This window comes from Solea senegalensis, linkage group LG4 (assembly GCF_019176455.1).
Source record: "Solea senegalensis isolate Sse05_10M linkage group LG4, IFAPA_SoseM_1, whole genome shotgun sequence".
NCBI classification, from domain to species: Eukaryota; Metazoa; Chordata; class Actinopteri; order Pleuronectiformes; family Soleidae; genus Solea; species Solea senegalensis.
The window spans coordinates 26,305,588-26,328,282 of NC_058024.1; the positions used below are offsets into that span (position 1 = coordinate 26,305,588).

The following is a 22,695-nucleotide window of genomic DNA, read 5'->3' on the forward strand; positions in this document are numbered from 1 at the left end:
TTTGAGACCTCGCTAGAGCAGGTACTAAAACAAGTACCAGGTACTGTGCTAGTGGAAACACAACTCGACCGTGCCGTGCTGAGACGAGGCGGGGCGAGCCGGTCCGTCACTCATGCTCGGTACCCGCCGTAGGCGGCACTCACCAGTACTCCTCCCCCCCAGTCATGCACTTCTCGTACACGGGACCATCCAGCTCCCGCTGACTTGGAAAGATGACTTCATTGTGGATGATGATGGTCTTGATGACCTCGTTGACGTGCGCCTGGCACACGACGGGATCCTGGCCATCGGGGATGGGCATCAAGGTCGGACCAAAGCAGATCGCCAAATTGTACGGATCCATCATGTTCTCATCGCTGTACTGGGAGAGACTGAGAAGACAAGAATGGTTCATCTCTTACTATTTACTATGTGGAATCAGATCATATGGAGTCATATATCTGCAAGTCCTTCACTGTGCGGTATAGAAGAGGAATTGCTGAGAAAGCTCTTGGATCAGCCACCCCCACTTCAGCAAATGAACTCCAGTCCATGCCACAAACTACTCCATGTAACCAAATCACTCGCTGCTGCGAGAGGAAGTCGCAGTAAATCTTAGTATATTATCAGAAAGCTGCGGCTGTGCTGCTGCTGCAGCAGCGACAGCACAACAGGGAGAGTGAAATCAAACTCTTTGTTCTGCAGATGAACCCGTGAAAATGCAGCATTCATAACGTACATTATCAGGGGACAGCGTTACAGTTACAGAGCAATAAATATCTTTTTATATCTGGTCCAGTTTTCCCCCACATGTCATTATTACATCTTTTAACACCGAGAACAGGCTCAGACTCACTGATTGAGGAAGGCAAACAAGTATCTCATGACGATGATGACGGTCCGAGGAAGAGCCACGACGATCTGCTGGATGTGATGCGCTCGCTCCGCTCCGGACTCCAGCTCTGAAAGAAAAACACACCGGTTGTTTTACACTGTGATAAAGTGGCTTTTAAATGGGATCATATACTTAAACGCGTGACGTTGGAATATAAATCCGACAGTAACCTGAGTGATTGATCAGAGCGAGGCTTTAACTGTGATTCTAAAGACACGGACACTGACACAGACTCCTCTCTCGCTGCCTTTCATCAGAGCCCTGCGGCGCAGCGAGCTGGTTCATTGCTAACTGATGTGGCCCACACTCCACTTTCTTTGGTGTGAAGATTGCTTCCATGTGCTGCAGTGCATGTCTCTCTTTCTGAGTGTTTTCAGTTTGGTGCGTGACTCACTGATGGTCGATATGAAGTCCAGGAAGCGCTCCTTTGGGAAGAGAGGGTTCTCCAGGCCTCTGAAGTACAGCTTCAACACTCCTGCCACTGAGTTGATATCGTGCTCATTCTGGTCGTCAATCAAAGGGTCTTCACCTGAAAAAAAGAACATATATATATATATATATATACACATAAATACTTTGTATGTGTGCATGCTTTCAGTGGTGGAGTCTCGTCTTTGACTCACCTCTCTCAAATGAGTTTTTGATGTCATTCACCTCCACCTGTGATCCTGGCACACGGAATATACCTTGCTGCTGCAAACCTGGAAAAAGAGTGAGCCGCTATTATCTGTTATCTGTTTTTATTATCTTATTTTTACTCTTGTTTTACAATACAAACAAAATCTATAGTTATTATTATTATTATTATTATTATTATCTGTGCGCCCCCCAGTGCCAGCTTCCTGAAAGCCCACTGTAACGCACATAACACAGAGCAGCAAATGTAATCTAGTCCAAAGAGAGATGTGTATTCTCTTCCAGGAGAGGGCCCCTCAGTGCGGGCAGCGGGCATATGGTTTCAGTTAGAGGGCTTCTAATCAGTTTTCTGGAGTTTCATTAGGTCCAGATCCAGGGGGAAAAAGGCCTGCAGGCTACAGCTATGAGCTGGAGACAGATGTGAAGGTAGACAGGGTGGAGTTATAAAGAAAGGAGGGAGGGAGGGAGTGGTGGCTGACCTGAGTAAGCAAAGACCAGTGGGACTTTGAAAATCGCTCTATTGTTATGAGCTTGTCAGTTTTCCAGCAGGCAGCTGAGCTCCTCAGAGACCAGGACACAGAGTGGAGCAGGTCGGTCTCTGTACCGGTGGCTATTTGTGGAAATAGATGCCCTCATCCAATAAGTGCTGTCATTTGTGCAGTTTAACCCTGAGAACACTGAGCATTTCGGCTGCTTTGTTCCATTACTATAGAGTATATACAGATGCAGGTATATACTAATAAGTTTCATTTTTACTAAGTGTATAAACACACCTGAGCAAAAAGTACTCGAAATCTTTAAGATCAGAATGAATTTGTGAAAAACGTCAACAAACGTGAACAAAAAGAAAAAAACAACCCTCTAATTTTGTGACTTCTGCACAATTCTTGCTACTTAATATCACAACTAAAAATGTGATGTAAAATGAATCAGAACTTTGACTCAACAACACATAAGACACTTTTTTAAAGCCTATAAACACACAAACCTCACGGATGTCCATATAAGGAGTTGGCGTGTTTCCACCGGCTCGCCTCGCCTCGGCATGGCACAGTTAAGTTGAGTTTCCACTAGTGATAGAACCTGGTAGTTTTTGAAGTACCTGCTCTGGCGAGGTGATACTACGTGTGAGGTCACCAGACTGCCGGCTACTGATGGTCAGAGTGCCGTCACAGGAAGTGACGTCCGACACAAGAATCAAAGCCAAACAATGTCGAACTGTAGGTCAGTTAAAAAGACGGAACAGTCCTGAAAATGTGGCTTAATCTCCAACATTTAGCAAAGGAAATGTCTAAAATCTCAGTATTTAACAGAGTGTTGTATGTCTGGTGTATTTAGCGACAGCGCTGCTGATCGTGAGCGGCGTCACAAACTGATTCTAATGATTCAGTTCCACTGAAAACAACTGCTTTATCAGTCACTCGTCACTCGTTTGTTTGTGTCGCATGTAAAAAACAAAGTCACTGCAGTTTCATGCACCTGTGCAGTGATGACTACGCCCACTCTGAGGAGGCGCTATTTTATAGTGGAAAACCAACCTAAACTGTGCCGTGGCGACGCGAGTCGAGGCGAGCTGGGACCATAGGTGGAAAAGTGTTAAAGAGTTCATGGTTCGAATTCTTTTTCTGCCTCTTTCACTGTAACGCAGCAGCAGCAGAACGCGGCTGTGAGACTCACCGTATAAATTGATGTATCGGACACAGCTTTCAACAACAAGTGGAATCGGTTGACCTGAGTCCTGGAATAAATAAGGAAATGTGAACAATATAAGAAGTGAGTGAAAGACTTCCAAAGAGGTTCCATTTATACCGCCATTAATCATACAACATACCATGTACTCTACATTTACCACAGAAATGCTCATAAACGTTGTGTGGACCTCATCTCACAGGAACCATAAAACAAAAGCAGAAATGCAGCTGTTCTTATCACCTACGGCACACACACAACCAGCAGCATGCACGAGAGAGCGAGGCTGAAGCAGTGTGAGTACAGTCCTGACCTATTCACTCTCACAACAGAGGTACCTGAATGCGGGAGCGAGCGTTCCTTCTCCCTCTGGCACAGAAAGCAGCAAAGCACAGAGACAGAGGGGGCAGAGAAGAGAAGCACAGCGTTAGTTTAGAGAAGCTCACATGACAGAGGACGAGGGGGGGTTACTGAAGACTCGGCGTGGGGAGTAAAGGACGGGCTGCAGTGAGAGATAAAGCAGACCTCCCGCTGTCTACTGCCTCTCAGTCACCATTAAAGAGTGACCGAGTGTGAAAATGGTTCCGGGGGGAAGAGAAAGCCGACTGGTGCTCAGTCTGTCAGTACAGGCACAACCACGGAGGGGAGGAGGAGGTGGAGGAGGAGGAGGAGGAGGATTAGAGGTTAAACAGAGGCGTTACATCATGATCAAGGGCAGCTGCGAGAGGCAGGAACAGAAGGCCAAAGAATGAGAAAGAGGAAAAAAGAGCAGAGGTTCTCGCTGCCTTCCCCTGCTGCTCCACAGGGGGGCCGTTGGGTCACACACCAACCACCACCACCACCACCACCAGAGGAGGGTACCTTGATGAAGGTCTCCATATTGCCGTTAAACAGCTTATGGTTATAAACGGAGCGTGGCCTAGGCTTCCGCATTTTCTGTGGTTTAGGGGGAAGGGTAGGTGGCCTGGGAAGAATGGATGGACACAAAAAAAAAACACGTGAATCTGTGGAACCAGATGTGGCTCACGAGCAGGTGTGAGAGGCATTCACTGACACAGAGAAATAATCTGTATTTCTGTGCTTTGTTCTATCGTTACAACCTGATCAGTGGTTGAAGACTTTGTCTTGTACATAATGTTTAACCTATAGTTCTGTTTTACTTTTCTTGAACGCTTGTGTTGTCTAATGTTTTTGTCGCTGTAACGAGTGAAAATAAAGTTTATTTTGTCTTATCTTACTTCAGTCTTCAGTGAAATGCTTATTTTGCTAGACCGAGAACAAGTTAATGAACATTTAAAAGAAGGAGTAAAACAATACTTACCGTGCACAGAAATATGCACGGCCCAGATAACAAAGTTATTTAAATATTACTGGAAAACCACAATTAAAACAACTGCCCATCTGCACCTTGTTTACACAAATGAATGTTCTTCTACTTGTACTATTCCTATGATTATCATCATTTAATTATAGGTGTTTTGTGTGATTACAAACAGCTCAGTTATCAGAGGAGATCTCTCACCTTGTCGTTCCACACTCGGCTCGTTCTCCTGCGGGAAAAAAGAAAACCAAAAGACAAGAGGGACATGTTATAATATCTTTGAGTACATCTATTATTGTGCAGCCTCAGTTGTGTTCAGGGGGCTCCATGAGAGACGACATGACCATCGAGGGGGAGATGAATGCAGCCGTGAGGACAAAGCCATTGAGCTTTCGTCGCTGAACTCTCCGGGGGACAGAGGCGCTCCCTGTGGGGGTAACAGGCCTCCTGTCAGAGCAGGGGAGGGGGGGAGGGGGAGGGGAGGCGGTGTGTGTATGTTGGTGAGGGAGGGGTCCATCAATGTTGACACTGAGTTATATCTGTGCCGGCTCACTGAGCCTTTTGTTGTGGTCCTCTATCACACACACACACACACACACACGCACGCACACACACACACACAGTGTAGCATTTCTAATGATGAAGACACATTCAGCGAAATCGCCGGCACAAAGTTAGCGACACTCGCTCCTGATTAATTAAAAGATACAAGAAGGCTTAAGGAAGTCTTGTAGACTGTAGTGTGTGTAATGAATTGTTGTCTCGTCTCATTTTGCTCTTTATAGAGAGAGAGTTTCAGCAGTAAAACACGCTCTAAATGACAATTAGGAGTCCATTAGTGACAAATACACACAACAAAGAATACAACACAACACACTGGCATTTTACTTTCCGATGTCTCACAGAGGATTGAATACAAATACAGATTTTTAAGGTTTTAAATAGTGTTAGCAAACATTCTGGCTCATGTGAGTACAACTACGAAATACAAATATTATGAGAATAAAGTTGTAATATTATGAGAATAAAGTCGTAATATTATGAGAATAAAGTCATAAAATCATGAGAATAAAGTCGTAATATTATGAGAATAAAGTCTTAATATTATGGGAATAAAGTCGTAAAATCATGAGAATAATTCGCAATATTATGAGAATAAAGTCATAAAAAAACCATGAGATTAAAGCCCGAATATTATGAGAATAAAGTCGTAATATTATGAGAATAAAGTCAATATTATGAGAATAAAGTGAATATTATGAGAATAAAGTCTAAAACATGAGAATAAAGTCGTGATTTTAAGAGAATAAAGTTGTAATATTATGAGAATAAAGTCATAAAATCATGAGAATAAAGTCGTAATATTATGAGAATAAAGTCGCAATATTATGAGAATAAAGTCAAATATGAGAAGTTGTGATTTTAAGAGAATAAAGTTGTAATCCTTTGATCCTAAATTGTAATCTTTCAAGAATATGGTCGTAATACAGATTATTACAGATTACAGAATAAAACGTTTCCAACTGAAATCAATTTAAAGAAGACGCAGCGCCTCCTGATTAAATAAGAGAAAAACTGAATTGTTTGTTCACAACAGTGCTTTAATAAAACAAACACAGGGAAGCGGTGCCTGGTTATCAGCGCTGGCAAATATCCTCATCTGTCTCGTCTTGTGCCAAACCTTGATTATGTTTTCATTAATACAGATGTTGCTCTCACCAGACTCAGCTTGTTCTCTCCATCACGCTCACAAACACAGACGTGCACTATGTTGTGTGTGTGTGAAGCAACGAGCTAATGACCACGACTCAATAAGTCCTGATTGATCACCTGAATAATTAAACATTGGTGGTACCTGGAGACGCCACATGTCACACACACACACACACACACACACACACACACACACACACACACACACACATCTATCCAGCAATTGACACGCAACCATAATGTGAGTGTTAAAGAGCTTCATGCAGTCAGCTGTTTGCCACAATAGAACTGAGGGAATTACAAGGACGCGTTGAGATACTGAGGACACAACAAAGCTCAATTAAATAGGGCGGATGAATAAATTAAGAAATGAATGAATCCAAGGTGTGATATCGAGACAAAATATGCATAAATGCTCAAGGCCTCAGCTGTGTTTCCCCGTTTCTATTAGCTGAAGCCCTGATGCAGGAGCAGCTGCAGAAATGGGCTTGAGCCCGGTGCTGCTGCTGATTGATTGGGCGTGAATGGTTCACGGCTGAGGTGACAAGGGGATCCCTGGGGAAGGGAGGAACCCAGGGCAGTCCTTCCTCTCAGAGGCTGGACTTGGAAACCCTCTCTACCTCTACACCACATAGTATAATCATTTAACCAGCGGAGATAAGGACAAAGGAGGAAGAGGAAAACGGTCTGTTTTTGCTGTGACAGTCAGACCATTTTTCCTCTTTTCCTTCCTTCCCGTGGTCTCATATCTCATCTCAGACCTGCAGCCCTGCCGCCCTGAGGGCAGTGATTTTATAGAGCTTGATGGCAGGAATCTGCGGGTCATAATTACAGGATGAAACACTGGGCCGCGCACAAACCCCATTAAAAAGACGAGATGAAGAGAAATGAGACCTCTTACCTTCGCCCAGAGTCTGCTTCAGAAGGTCATGCTTGGCCTGCAGCTTAATGATGAGGTTGCTGCCATTCAGGTACTCTTTGAATTTCTAGACCCCGGCGAGAAGAAGAAGAAGAAGAAGAGGACGTGAAGAGCAGCACCAATCCAGTGTCAACACAAACTGCTCAAAATCACATGGACATACTGAGAAGTAGAACATCTCCGTCTCCTGCTGGTTGGCCCTCCGCTTGGCCACGTTCATCTTGCTCATGTAGGACTCGGAGGCCACGGACTTGATGGACTCGGTGGAGCGGCTGTGCTGGAACGCGTCCGAAACGTCAAAGTCCTCCACCGTCAACATGTCCTGCATCGTCTGCATGGTGGCGTCCAAGGTCTTTCTCACCTGCACAGACGAGGGAGGCGAAATGATGAGGATCGTACATACATATATATATATATATATATACATGTATATATACATACATATACATACATACATATGTATATATATACACATACATAGATATGTATATATATATATATATACATACATACATACATACATATGTATATATATATATATATATATATATATATATATATATATATATATATACATACGTATGTGTATATATATGTATATATATATATATATATATATATATACATATATATATATATATATATATACATACATACATATGTATGTATATTTATATATATATATATCTCATCCATATCTCAAAGACAAACTGGGCCATAAATAATAAATGGCCTTGGATTGTACTGGTACACCAAGCAGCACAAGTCCAAAACCTCCCAGGGGTTGTGCGTCATACATCAGACTAAGAGCTGTAAATGAAGACATCCTCCCAAAGAGAGACAGAAAATTATGTGTGAAATTGCGCGGGGAGGCTTTTTGTTTGGGGCCGAGATTGATTAACCTCATTTTCACTAATGACACGGCTCGTCCATTATATATAAACACTCCACAACACGAAACGGGGGGAGACAGGAGAAGAAGAAGAAGAAGAGGCAGAGCCATTGGCACAGGCACGGCTAACAGACCACAGTCATTATCACCTCCCTTTGCACCTTTGTGTCGACGCCTCTTGATGAGAAAAAGACACAATTTCACTTATTACTTGATGGAAAACACACAGTGTTCAGCGCAATTGGATCTAAATATGTTCTCTATGATGATCTAAAAAAGGTCACGGAGGGAACGTACGATGACAACATATGGTTCTGTCCTTAGCGCTCATGAACGTGAGACAGGGCTTTCTTTTTCGAGGGCAATGGTGAAGATTGACTTATTTTTGCTTTTCCATTAGCGATACCTGGTACTTTTTTAGTACCTGCTCAGATGAGGTTCCGAGCGAGCTGAGGCGATGCTACGCGCGGTGACGGCAGTCTGACGACATCACGGGAAGAGACACAAGAATCAAAGCGAACAATGCCGAACTGTAGCTCAGTTAAAAAGACTTAAAAACCCGACTGAACAAATCTGTCTAATTAACTTGATTCTAATGATTCAGTTACACTGAAAACAACTGCTTTACAAGCTGTCAGGGTCCTGTAGTATCTCACTTCCCCACCGGGTGGCGGTGCAAGTCTGGATGCATTCGTACCAAAGAAGAAGAGAACGACGCTACAGTTCCCTCAGACACGTCTGGTTCACAGCTGAAGGCCCGTCGGGGCGTCAGCCAGCTCGAGGCTCGGATGACTGTCCTTGGCGACTTCTTCTTCTTCTTGTCAAAATGTTTTTTCTGCCTGGCGAGCGGGGCTCAATACTCCACCTACTGGTGGGGCAGGAAATTGAGTTCGCACCCAGCGCGCTGTTCCAAAATCTGGGTTTCACGCGCAGCCTACGCTTGTGTGTGTCGCGTATAAAACGATGTCACGGCAGTTTCACGCAGCCGTGCTGTGATGACTCCGCCCACGTTGAGGAGGTGCTATATTGTAATGGAAAAACCAACCAAACTGTGTAGAGTCGAGCCAAGGTGAAGTTACTATATAGTGTAAAAATTATAAATCCTCACCTCCTCATTTTCAATCTTCAGGGTGGCTAAGCGGGACTGCAGTTGGTGGTAGCGCATCAGGAGTTCAGTCTGCACAGGCTGCTGGGCGCTCACCTGGCACACCTGAGCAGGAGGAGGAGTCAAAGTGAACCCACCGGACTGAGTCAGCACAAACGGACACAAAATCTGTCACGAGAGCTGATGTGAACTCATCTCACCTCGTCTCCCATGTGCGGCAGGTATTCGAAGCGCATCGGAGGACAGAACACCTGGTTGTGCATGTCCATGATCTTGTGCTTGTCGCTGCGGGAGTCCAGGTTGTCCACGGCGTTCTCGATGATGTCCAGCCCCTCGTGGCGCGATGTCTCCAAGTTGTATTCGGCAGATAGATACGTCCTGAAGGTGCGAGCCAGGCTGGCGTGGTAGCCAAGGTCACAGCACTGTGGAGGTCAGAATATTTGAAATAAACTAATAAACAATGAAAGACTTGGTGAAGGTGGAGAACGAAGGGCAAAAAGGAAAATCAGCAAAAAATCCAGTAAAATGTCTTTTAATTCAATGCTTTTTCAAGCAGATTTTCTTTTTTCTTCCATCTGATAAAAAATAACTATGATGATAACAGATAATACAAACAAATATAGTAATATAGTAGTATAGTATAGTATCTAGTAATATAGTAGTATAACATACAAACCAAATATTAAATGACATGAAAAAACTAAAAAAAACCTCAACTTTTGGTTGAAAAAAATAAAGTTTTTTCTGAGAACATAAATGAGTAAGTTGTTTTAATTGGCTGATTAATAAATAATAATGGGAAAAACCTCTACCTCAAACTACATAATAATAGCCCTGAAGTACTCCAAATAGGAAGTTAAACCACTGTGGGTCAGAAAGAACCATTTTCAGCTGCTGTTAATCTACTTATAACATAAATAAAAGTCTTTGAGCAGATTCTTTCATGTTCAGATCTATTCCGTGGACTAAATCCTCCCTGAAAATAAGATCCGACTACAAGTTACCTTTCAAAAGTAGTCGTGGAGTTCAGAGAATTACAGGAGCGAGCACAGTGGGACACGAGGGATAATTAGGGCGTCTTATCACACCGAGCTGTGTGAAGTAACCTCATTAAGCAGACGATGGTGGTGAGGAAGTTTAGAGACAGAGAGAGGCTCGAGGCACCTGACAGCTCAGTGAATCACTAAGTAAATGCTATTTAGTGCTCTTTAGCACCAAGGGAAGGAGTCGCTCTATTTTAGTGCACAAGCCTGATTGCACTACTCAGTCAACGTGGCTGTGCAGACAAAAGACCGACGGGAGTAAATGAAATAAACAAACAAACTGACAGAGTGTGTTCATATCAGCAGCAGCAGCAGCAGCAGCAGCAGCAGCAGCAGCAGCAGCAGCAGCAGCAGCAGCAGCAGCAGCAGCATTATACAGTATACAGCCTTCATATGCCCCCAGATTTTTGCGACCGCATCAGACATGGTGAAAATGTTACATCAGAAAGTGGTTTGGCGAATGGGCGCCAAAAAGTGGAAGTGGGAGGGGCTAAAAACGGACCCCAAAAACTTCTATTAGGCCGTCTGTTAGGGGCAAGGTTTAACGTACATGGACGAAACTTGGTAGTGAAGACCTATGATCTGAACCCAACAGGAAAGCCGGCATCTTGTTTATCGTCACAGACTTTTCTGCAGGGACGTACAGTTAAATATATCACATTAATCTTATTTTACAGTCACAGGATCAAACGTCTTTGTCACTGAACGAACATCGTTTTCATCACGCTCATGTCAAACTGACAAAGTTCTATTTGTGTGACCCGACAAACACTGTTTTGTTTCTGTGGCTGAACAGGTGATTTGGACATTTTTGGACATTTTTACTGGACAGCAAAGAATGTCTGGGTACGTCCGGCTACGACCAGCACACCTGACCTTTTACTCTGCACGACACAGGTTTAGAGTTCCTTCTATCTGAACTATCTCATCATATGTTATCTGTGATTGTTTCAAATCAGAAATCACATCACATCAGACCGGGAGATTTACATGACGTTAAGTTTCACTGACCAGAAAATCCACTCACACGGCACACGGCACACGACACCGACACACGACACGGCACACTCTGGGGCTCAGCCTTCCAACAATTTCCGGACATTTTTCATTTTTTTGGCCTGTTTTTGAACGTTTAGACAAAAACTCAAACAAATGTTATTTTAAATATGTTTTATACTGTTCAAAGTTCAGATTTAAAACACAACATCTGGTGTTCATGTACAACTGCAGTGTCTTTTTTTAAAAATTGAGAACATTTTTGTTATTCTTAATTTTGAATTGGTAATACACCATTATTTACACAGTAAATTGTTATTGTTAGGTTCCCCAGAAAGGTATTCTGGGAAAAGCACTTCAATTTTAGTTACAGGACATTTTGGGCCCTTTTCTGGTTAACCCTTTAACACTTAAGCCTCAAAATGTCTGTTTTTGTTATTTTAACCATAAAAGGGCCCAGAAAATGTCCTGTAACTAAAATGCTGAAGTGCTTTTGTCCATTTTCCCAAAATAACTCTGCCTATCTCGCAGTTATTTACAGTTTAAAATTTAGAAAAGGCACTGTAGATATACACAAGCACCAGATTTGACGTGTTAAAACTGAAATTAGAACAGTATAAAACATATTTTACGTAACATTTGTTTGAGTTTTTTGTCTCAATGTGCAAAAACAGGCCAAAACTTAGTGTACGTACAGGCGTTTTTCCAACTTCCTGCTCACAAAGACGCTGATTCGCCGGCTTCCTACAACAGCGAGAGTGAAATGACCGTAATAACCACACGGTGGCGCTTTGACGCGCAACTTCTCCGCTTTTTCCGAGAGCACAAACCTTTTAACTCATTAACTCACATCAGCAGTCGTCACTCAGTGTGAAGTTCATCAGACATTAATAATGCACAAAAGCTGGTGGTAAACACATTCATCGGGCCGACACAGCAGCTTGGAAACAAACGGCCAACAGAGCGGGACTGAATGAGACAGAGACAGAGATGTATGTACATCACCAGCACGTGTGTGTGTGCACGTGTGTGCGTGCATGCATGTGCATGTGTGTGTGCACATACTTACATCGATCATATCAGAGACGTCGTGGATGTAATATTTTGCCACCACGGCGTTTGTCGCTGCCAGGTTCAACAAATAGTCGTTCCGGGCTTTTGTGCATTTCAGCTTATTCTCCGAGTACTTGGCTTGTCTCTGGGGAGGAGAGAGGAGAGGAGAGGAGAGGAGAGGAGAGGAGAGGAGACAAGGCAGATGAAGGGAGGAAAAATAAATAAAAAAGCCTAAGTGCTGAAGAGATGAAGCAGTGGGGAGGATTTAAGTGTGTGCTCAGGCAAATGCAGCTCAGGGAATAAGGGATGAGGAGAGATTGCAGGGAAGGAGGAACGACGAGTCTCCTCTGGATGCTGAGGTGACACAGTCAGACTCGTACTCAGCGGCTTTAAGTAGCTTATTTTACACGTGTTGTGTTTATGAAGGTTTTCCTTTAACTTAAATATCAAACCTCCACAAGCAGAAGACAACAGTGTGAGCTTTGCACGAAGAATAACATCCAGAAATCATAAATGAACATTATACTGTATGGTTCCTTTGCTTAATGCTCAAGTTGATTCTAAGTTGTATATTTTTTATATTATTTGAAAGAGGAGCGAGAGATCAGTCTGGCCCTCAGGATGAATTTGTGAAACTAGATTTTTTCTTTTTTAATTCTCAAAGAATATCTGTTTTTTTATAATATGTTTTGTAAAAATGTAAAATAAAGGGGAGACATTGGAAGTCCTTGTTGTTTATTAGTTAAAACTGTATGCTATTATTTTACTGGTCCAGCTCACCACAAACATGTGTTTACATGTGTGTTTTAATGTGTTTGTATCTTCTGTTTTCTCCCTCTTCCACACCAACATTGTAAAGAAGAATTTGTTCTTAAAATAAAGGTTAAATAATCAAATTAAAGAAGGTTAAATGTTGGCAGATGAAATCAATTCATTTGGTCGTAAATAAATGATAAATTGTGTTTATTACAGTATTGTGAGGGCTATAGATATTTGATTTTTTTTCTCCAGATAATACAAAAATCTAAAGGGATATTTGTGTTATTTGAATGTCTTTGTGTTTATAGTGATTTAAGTTGAACAAACATGGCTGGATAAGTGTGCACCCTTATTTGGACACTGTATGTAGTAATAAAATAATTGTATAATACATAATATAATATAATAATTTAGAATTGTCGAATAAAATGACTTCACTTTAAACAGAAATATCACAAACTGATTCAATTGAAACGACCAAACTCCGATGAAAACACAGTAATTACAAAAGCACAATTATTCTCATTATATATACATTTCACCATAGACAGAGAGTGTATTGTACATTTCATGTCACCATAGCGATGCACATGTCAGGCAGAAAGCAGATTTTAGATTTAGATTTTTTCCTCTTTCTTTCCTAGTAATGAAATGAAGGCTTAGAAGACGGCGACACAGCGAAGAGGAATATTGTTATAAATACTCTCAAAAGCCGAGCAGCATCTCTGAGGATATACCTGCCTGTCGCCCGTGAAACCCTTTTTGATTTCCTGTGGTTTCATTTGCATGAAGACGTTCCAGGAGCAGATCCAGAATAAAAAAATTCACTCATACGAGTTCAGCGTGCTCGGAGACTCTGCACAAGCTGCAGATTTGCATAAGATGTGAACGTGTGCTGCCGAGGAACAGGAGTTTATAAAAGGGAGACTCTGAAGATTAGAATTCAGACTCACCTTCTCCTTCATCTTCTCAATCTTCCTGACGGTGCTGCGTCTCGGCTGTCGGTCCTCGTGACGCAGGAGGTTGACGTTGAGGTCTCCCGATTTGCTGAACTGCTTCTCCTCCTGCTTCTCTGCGTCCTTCAGCTTGCTCTCCGCACTGATGCTCTCGGTGTGATACATGTGGTACGTCTTCATCACCTGCGGGAGACGGAGTCAGATTAACCAGTGACCGACTCGGACACAAATAAGACAATAGCTTCATTTATTTTATCAATATATATCATATTTATTGTTTAGAGTGTAAAGAAAAGTCAGGCAACAGTTTGCTAAACTACTAAAAAAATACTAAACTACTTTGGATTTTCATTGACATACAGTTTTATATTTAAAGGGCCACTTCACCCAAAAAATACATTGTTTTTACTTTACTCATTTCCTGAGGTAAATGTGTTATTCCATCCTCACACAGTGGATCTGAGACACACGTCTCATTCCCACAACAGTTTAAAAATGCTTTTTACAAAAATAAAACTGACAAAAAAGGTCAACGTCAAAGTCACTTCCTTCAAAGAAAATAAATAAAATTCTCTGTCAATTATAATGAGTTTTATGAGTAAAAGATGGGGAAAAAATACAATAGAATATCATAGAATGTGAATTAAACAAAACCCAGCAGTGTCATCATGATTTGAAGTGTATTCTTCATTTGAAACAGCCGTTTAATTTACAAATTAAGTTAATTTACAAATTAGCTGTGAGTTGCTGTCCTACAGAAAAGAATAAAATAGTGATTAAATGCATCAGTAATAGTTTTATCAAGAGTCGGCTGACCATAAACACAGACTTCACTGTTGGGACTCAGTTTGTTTTCAAATATGAACAATCCTCCTTTATTTCATTGATAATTGTTGTGTGGAGAATTCGAGGCCAAACGTTAACCCTCAACACCTGAGCCTCAACATGTCTGTGTGGCATTTATATTTATATGTTATATAAAATATGTTAAATATATATGTTAAGTCTATTTAAGTTTAACTGCCAGAATAACTTTCAATATCTGGCAGTTAGTTCAAATTGACTACATGTTAAAATGGTGTATGAACAATTTAAAATGAAGAAAAACAAAACCTTTAATTTAAAAACAAAAAACACTTTATCCCTTTAACTCATAAGCCTCAAAATGTCTGTGTGGACTTTTTTTTTCTTATTCTAACCAGAAAATGTCCTGTAACTAAGTGCTTTTGCCCATTTTTCCCAGAATAACTTTCAATATCTGGCAGTTATTTACAGATAACAATTTGAAATGAAGAAAAACCAAAAAAAAAATTAAATTTGAAGCTTATAAAACATAGTTAAAGTAATTAAAGTAGTATTTGAGTCTTTTTTGTCTCAATGTCTTCCTTTCAGCGCGAGTGAAATTACCGTAATAACCGCACGTCGGCTTTGACGTGCAACTTATTAGCTTACAGAAACCGTTGGAATTTCTCCGATAACATAAACCGTCGCATAATTATGGTAAATGTCTGTGTGCAAATGCGTCGTCTGGGATGTGCTTGTGTTAAAGAGTCCACATACACACTTGCTATGATCCTCATATTCCCTCACACACTGTTTCCTCTGAGACATGAACTCAAAAAATAAGCTGAAAGAAGGAATTCCACTACGATCCGTCTCTCTCTCTCCTTCCAAAGTCTGCTTTGAGTCGGGTGTTTCACGGTGGTCTGCAGGATCAATACAGTGGTAACACAGATGTCGCTACATGTGGAACACTTGAAGTGGAACCAGGGGAGGGTTCAGGGTCGAGTGTGGTGAAAATCCTCAGCTCTTTATCCCCTTCTCACTGTGGCTTTTCTGGAGAGAAACTTCTCATCAAATCCAGCCTTGTTCATCTTTTTCTACATTTACAGAGCCACAACACTTTTATGGAGCATGTTTTTACTGTTTTTGTTATTGCTTAAAATCCTCTTCACACCCCGTTTGTAACCAATGAATTCAGGCAAGTCCAAAGTCCGGGCCCGTGTGATGTTGTGTGGCCCGCAGCTTCGGTTTTATAATCTATTATTTATGGCCAGGGACGGACTTGGACAAAAATCGACCTTGGTCACGTGTCACCTCCATCAGCCCATCTCATATTATGTTATTTGACTCCAGATGTGGAGTCAAATAACATCCCAGAAGACGAGGCCAGAGCTTATGCTAGCTTTGCTAAATCCAACGCGACAGTTGCAGCAACGTTATGGCACAAAAGGGTTAGCGAACAACAGGTGCTGGGTCGCAAATGGGAGAAAGACGCGTTTTTGGGGAAAAGCTACTGCCAAGAAAAAGGCTTATGCAGAGCGATCCAAGACCAACACGTTGAACAAGTATCCCAAAAAGTAAGCGTCACCGAAAAGCACAGACGTAGCATCGGAGGGAAGTCTAAAGAAAGGTGCTTGGACTTTTGAATTCTGCGATACACTCTGCGTTAAAGGTTTAAAATATATTACATAACTATTCAGGTACAATAAGTGTTTGAGTACCATAGTTTGAGAAAGTGCTACTAAAGAGAGTAAAATAAAATTTGGCCAATAAGAATCCAAAAAACTTGAAAAGTCATTGAAAAGTAGTGAAAGTTGAATCTGTGTGCGTTGCGCGTTCCTGTGCTCAGGAGGCGGAGCTTCAGAGGGAAGTCTGAAGAAATGGGAATTAAAAATGTAGCCTGCTCTAACTGTTCTTCCAGGATCTCCTACCCTACCTTTAAACCTTCTTAGGCCTCGTTAAAGCAGAGTCCAGATGTGAGCTGCGTTTTTTACCATGAACACCTCAGGATGTTCCACACTCTGCATAAACACTGATTTATTTGTTTCCTGTCATAAAGTAAATGATGCTGCACTTACGCAGTAGAGGTTTCTTTTAATCTACGCCCATCAAAGGTCACACTCGCCATTTGGTCACTCCACAACTCAAGTCTCCCACTGACCTCAAACACGGCAATAATAATATTTACTGGTTGTGGCCCAGTAAATAGAGGAGGCTCTATTTATTGTATCTCTGCTCTGTGCAGCTCCTCTCCAGGCAGTACAGGAACAACAAGGACAACAGAGTGACAAACAGCAACAAAGAGCTTCGAGGCAAAGTCCAGAGTAAAGGACACAAGTCTCTTCTCAGAGTGTCAGAGCTGATGTTGATGTAGGTGCAACACAAAGACAGAAACTAGGCCAACACTCGACTTGTTCATCCTCAGGCAGCCACACAGTGTCTTTACATTTCTCTCGTTTCTCGCCAAACTTTGAACCAACCAGCAAAAAAGCCTTCAGTTGTTTGTTTGCAGAATACTGAGCTTCAGCTCCGGGAGGTCTGTGTGGTGTTGTTCCGTCCTGTGATATCAGGCCTGAGGCTGTTTGACTCCACAGCAGAGATTCTACAGCGACACCATAACTATGAAGTTTGCATTTTTGTAAATGTTGGTTTTCAAACAACAACTGCATCCAGTTTTTAGCTATCAGAAGAAATCTGCAGTCATTTTACCCATTTTTCCAGAATAACTTTCAATATCTGTCAGTTATTTACAATTGACTGCATGTTAAAATAGTGTGTTAACAATGGACACAGAGAAAAGACACTGTAGTTGTGAACACCGGATTTGAAATTTGAACTGTATAAAACATTTTTAAAATAAAATTTGAGTCTTTTTTTGTCTCAATGTCCAAAAACAGGCCAAAAAAATGGAAACTACTGTATGTACAGGTGTTTTCTCCAACTCTCTTAACCCTTTAACACCCAGAGTAACACTGTTGTTGCCAGAGAATCTGGTGTCTTTGTCACCAGAGACAGAGTTGGAAAAGCCTGTAGATACAGTAGTTTCCATTTTTTGGCCTGTTTTTGGACATCGAGACAAAAAAGTCTGGTGTTCCAAATAAAACTGTTAGTTTTTCCTTCATTTTAAATGTTCAATACACTGTTTTAACATGCAGAAAATTGTAAATAACTGCCAGATTAAAAAACGGGCAAAAGCGCTTACTCAGGGGTAATTCTCTGACCCTTTTATGGTCCAGACGGACATTTTGATGTGATAAACGGTTAAAAATGACTTCTCAGTTTTCTGTACTTGCTGCTGCTGCTAACGAGTATTTTCACGAGTGTTTTTCTGTACATTATTTCAATTAAACAATGAGCTGTTGAAACATTTTAATAATTTTGTCCTCAAGAGTCCTGTTTTGTTCCAAAACCTAAATGATTCCATTTTTAATGATTTATTTGTGACACGGAACAAAAGAAAATAGAAAATAGTCACATTTAAGATGCTGAAAAATATTTTATCTTAATTATTTACACACAGAAAAACCTGAATAATTGATTATCAAAAGTTTTGTTCACTGGGAAAATGGGGACGAGGTGAAAAAGGAAAAAAATCATCAACATATTCAAGATGTTTTGCCGTTTCTTGAACATGAACACATATCAACAATGAATGAATGAATGAATGAATGAATGAACGAACGTATCCTCGTCTGAGAGCCTCAGGATCAGTGTTGACAACAAAAAAATGAATTAAGTACAAGACTGAGGCACAGAAAGCAGCAGACACAAGGTGGCTGATCAAAGAGATAAGATAAGCTTAAGCTTTATTGATCCCGGTGGGGATATTAAATCGATGTAGCAGGAAATTAACACGGACCGAAGCAGAGAAAACTGAATTTCAAAAGAGTCGTGACGCTGTGAGCTACATCAGGAAGTGACCGACGCTTCTGTCAGAGTCTCAACACTTCACTCTTTCACATGCGTCATCATACTTACTCAACAATATCCAAATAACAGGCGCATCTTACAGTCTTTTCATGTCTCTGAGCAGTCAGGGATTTCAAATGGGATTTCATAGTTTTCTCTCTCAACAAAAAGTGTTGACTTGGCAGCCAGCGGAAAATCATCCACGCTACAGTTTCAACTTTATTCTGTGTGATCAAAGGGAGCAGGAATGACAGAGAACGCAGTCACGTGACATCAAGAGGTGCAAAGCCACGGAATAGTATTGCAGCCAAATTTGTTTTGAATTAGACGCGTTCGTGGTCGCTCTCTGGGATGGACCCCAAAAATTCCAAATGGACGACTTCCTGTTGAGTTGAGGCCATGGTTACAATCAACTTTTTTGCTTGCCTTGGACTATAACATCTTCCCACCAAGTTTCGGGAAATTTGGTGGAACTCGTATGTATGCCAAAGTTATAGGTCACTTCCTGTTTCGTGGCAAATGGTCGTAATTCGCCAAAATTACGTTTTAAATCCGCAAAACCTTTTGACAACTTTTCACCTTTCATTTGTCTAGTAAAAATAGGCACTTTTTTTTTATGACAGCATGACAAACGCACTCATTCGCTCATTTACGTAATTCAAAATGGCCGACTTCCTGTTGAGTTGAGGCCATGGATTGATTTTTTTTGTTCGTCTTGGGCTGTTACGTCTTCCCACCAAGTTTCAAGTTTGCCTCTTTTCACCTTAGGGGGCGCTACAGAGCCCTTGAGCAACACGGAGTTTTTCACGTTAACCCCCTGAAAAATGACGCCATCTATTTCAGTTATTCGTGCAACAGACTTGACTTTCCAGCTCCTGTGAAGTTTCACACATTTCCCACAGTCAGTCCCACACTGAGTGAAAACTCGGGGTATGCACACACGCGTCAGCATCTGGATTTTTAATCTTTCACCGAGGCCAAGTCAAGTATGAGGAGAAGAACCTTTGGAGATTTATGATGCAGCAGTGTTCACCGTCAGAGAGAGAGAGAGAGAGAGAGGAGAGAAGGTGAAGCAAAGTATGAAGAAATACAAAATAAGTGTCTCTGGAAAAAATCTAATGTCAGATCTTTGAAATTACAAATGGATGTAACATCGTCGGCTTTGATAAGCACATGCTCAACATCACACAGTATCCAAACGTACGGATGGAAGGATCAAAGGAAGCTGCCAAAAACTGCCCTTTGGTCGTTTGACTCTCATCAGCACGTTGCACAGATGAATAAGTCATAGAAGTCAGTGCTGCCGTCTCTTCTCTTTCACCTCAGGGGGAAAGAAGACTGCTGATCTGCTCAAGTTGCCTGGAGCTCATCCAGTTTTTGGGAACTTAATCCTAACCCCCAATAAAGAACTCATGGACTTGAGAGTAACAGTGCAGCAGCGACACAGTCTGTCTTTATCCCTGACGTAATGTGCTCATCCATCGTCAGGGCAGAGTTTATCATCGAATCGTCTGTCGATTGGTAATCGCTCGGTCCATGAAATGTCATAAAAATGTGGTAAAAATATTTATTAGTGTGTTTTTTAAACCTGGAAATGAAATTGTTTTTGTCCACAAACTAAAACGATTCAGTTTTAATGATTTCTCTGTTAAATGGAGCAAAGAAAGCAGAAATACTGACATTTAAGGAGCTGGAAAATTAGAAAACTAACACAAAGCGATGACTCGATGATCAAGATAGTGAATTATTGATTCATGTTTTTAGCCCAACCTGTTATTATACTGTATTTAGTTACAGACAACAACTATTTATTAGAAATACTTAACATCATGACTGATTGATCTGCGTGTTACTTACAGTATAGAGTTCATTTGTCACTTTCACCAGCTCCTCGTGCATCTGGATCCCAATGTCCTTGCTCTGAAAAGAAAAAAAAACACTGGTGAGACGACAAATCTGCGACCTGCTGAGACAAGAACGCGGACGCAGTGACTTTGTCGAGTCAGCGGAAAACATACATGAAAAAACTCTTGGATGGAAGGTCGACGACTTTAGTACACGGACGTCACAGGATGAATCCTACAGTTACACATTTACATTGAAGCATTTAGCGGACGCTTTTATCCAAGGAGGACGGGTAAGTGTAAGCTAAGTGCTAGGACAGACGAGCAGAAGACAGAAGTACTCAGTAGGTCATTCCACCAGCGTGGTACGACACACGAAAAGAGTCTGGATTGTCTTGTGCGGGGTGTTGGCACCGCCACACGACAATCCTTTGATGAACGGAGTAGACAAGGGGTAACGTAAGCCTTTAGAAGAGCATTCAAGTAGGTGGTAGGCTAGCATCAGTGAGCTAAAGGTAGCTAGTGGAGCTCAATGAACAGAGGGGTGACATGTGGTCCTTTTAGGCTAATTGAAGACCAGACACGCCGCCACATTCTGGACCATCTGCAGCGCAGGTCGGGAAGCCTGTTAGCAACAGGATAAACCCTATTTACTATTATTATGTGGCACCACCACCAGGCCGTAGTCTCCATAGTCCATGGACTTTTTCTACTCCAGTCCAAAGGGCCGTTAAAGATTTTAAGACTGGTTCTGATAAATCAATAAAACAGCAATAAAACAACGTTTCCAGCTGATAAAAACATACATTATTTATTCTCCACATGAGGGCAGCGGGGCTGCTGGTGCCAATCCTAACCACGCACTCTTACACACACACCTTCACCAGCGTCCAATTAACCACTGCATGTTTTTGGACTGTGGGAGGACAGTGGAGAACGTGGAGAAGCACAGGGAGAACATGCAACCCTTAGTGACTACTACTCCACCATGTGAGCTCAGCTGACATAGGGCGATAGGCGGAGTCACATCCTGGACAGTTCGCCAGTCCATCACAGGGCATAATATAGAGACAAACAACCACCCACGGTCAATTTAGAGTGTCCAATTTACCTAATGCCCATATGGCATGTTTTTCAGACTGTGGGAGGAAGCCGGGGAACCCGGAGAAACCCACGCACACACGGGGAGAACATGCAAACCCCATGCAGAAAGATGTTTGATTAATTTCTCACAATTTTATTGATCTAAAGTTTCAAAAACCTAATCCATCAGCCAAATATGAAGCACCAGAGTACAAAGATTATTTTCTCTTGTATTTAAGTATGAAAGACCTACTTCAGACTTTAGCTCTCACCCTCCCTCATGTGTGATCGAGGGGGTGAAGACAAGGTGTGACATCCTCCAACAGAGAGAAACACTCAACTGTGTTGATGATGATATTTTTGCTCCGCAGACAAATCAGTAACACATCAAACACGCATCCATCACCATTTTAATTTCTCTCCAGTTTCATCCATTTTGGCGATGAAATTACGCCGAAACAGCAGGATCAGAATCACGGCACACGCCTGCGGTGGAGGGAGTGGAAGTAAGAAGATCTCAGGACGGAGGTGGAATGGAACATGCATTTATTCGAGGTGAGAAAACAAATCTAAAGTCTCACTGTGGTGATGTGACACATCCAAACGACCAAAGCAACACCTTCTCTGCGACTGAAAGTAGTCGCAAAAAAACAACGCAGACACATTCTGCAACAGGAAGCTGGTTGAGCTTCTCTCAACAATGTGACCATAATACGTGTTATTGATTTGTCTTTAATGTTACACAGTAATTGTGGTTGAGCTCATTAAATCCACTGTTTGATTTACTGTTTTGTTTTACTGCCACTGATTTAATGGAGATGTGACTCTAACGTGGATTAAACGGTAGAATTATAATCTATTAAAAACTTACTGAAATAATGTAGAGGGACTTAACCCTTTCACACCTAAGCCTTTTTTTTACATCTTATTTTAACCATAAAGGGGCCAGGAAATGTTTTAAATATCTGTCAGTTATTTATAATTTACTGCATGTTAAAATAGTGTATTAACAATTTAAAATGAAAGAAAAACAAAGTTTTATTTTATTAACAGTATAAAACATATTTTAAAAACAGGCCCAAAGAATTTCCAACTCTCTCCTCCTTGATGACAAAGACGC

General features: G+C 41.6%; 1 protein-coding gene across 2 annotated transcripts in view; it reads right to left on the reverse strand.

Annotated features, from left to right (window-relative positions):
- The window catches only part of srgap3 (SLIT-ROBO Rho GTPase activating protein 3), a 63,640-nt gene that overhangs the window by 8,369 nt on the left and 32,576 nt on the right, over positions 1-22,695 (reverse strand). The window contains exons 4-17 of one of the 2 annotated variants that reach the window (XM_044023400.1): positions 20,506-20,568; positions 13,954-14,139; positions 12,258-12,386; positions 9,350-9,571; positions 9,153-9,254; positions 7,316-7,513; positions 7,135-7,219; positions 4,722-4,749; positions 4,061-4,163; positions 3,188-3,248; positions 1,498-1,575; positions 1,269-1,403; positions 836-941; positions 144-371 (exon numbers count right to left, since the gene is read on the reverse strand). In XM_044023400.1, the coding sequence (XP_043879335.1) occupies positions 144-371; positions 836-941; positions 1,269-1,403; positions 1,498-1,575; positions 3,188-3,248; positions 4,061-4,163; positions 4,722-4,749; positions 7,135-7,219; positions 7,316-7,513; positions 9,153-9,254; positions 9,350-9,571; positions 12,258-12,386; positions 13,954-14,139; positions 20,506-20,568 (1,724 nt within the window). Of the gene's footprint in view, positions 1-143; positions 372-835; positions 942-1,268; positions 1,404-1,497; positions 1,576-3,187; positions 3,249-3,537; positions 3,569-4,060; positions 4,164-4,721; positions 4,750-7,134; positions 7,220-7,315; positions 7,514-9,152; positions 9,255-9,349; positions 9,572-12,257; positions 12,387-13,953; positions 14,140-20,505; positions 20,569-22,695 lie in introns of both variants that reach the window. The other variant, XM_044023401.1, reaches the window with a different exon arrangement.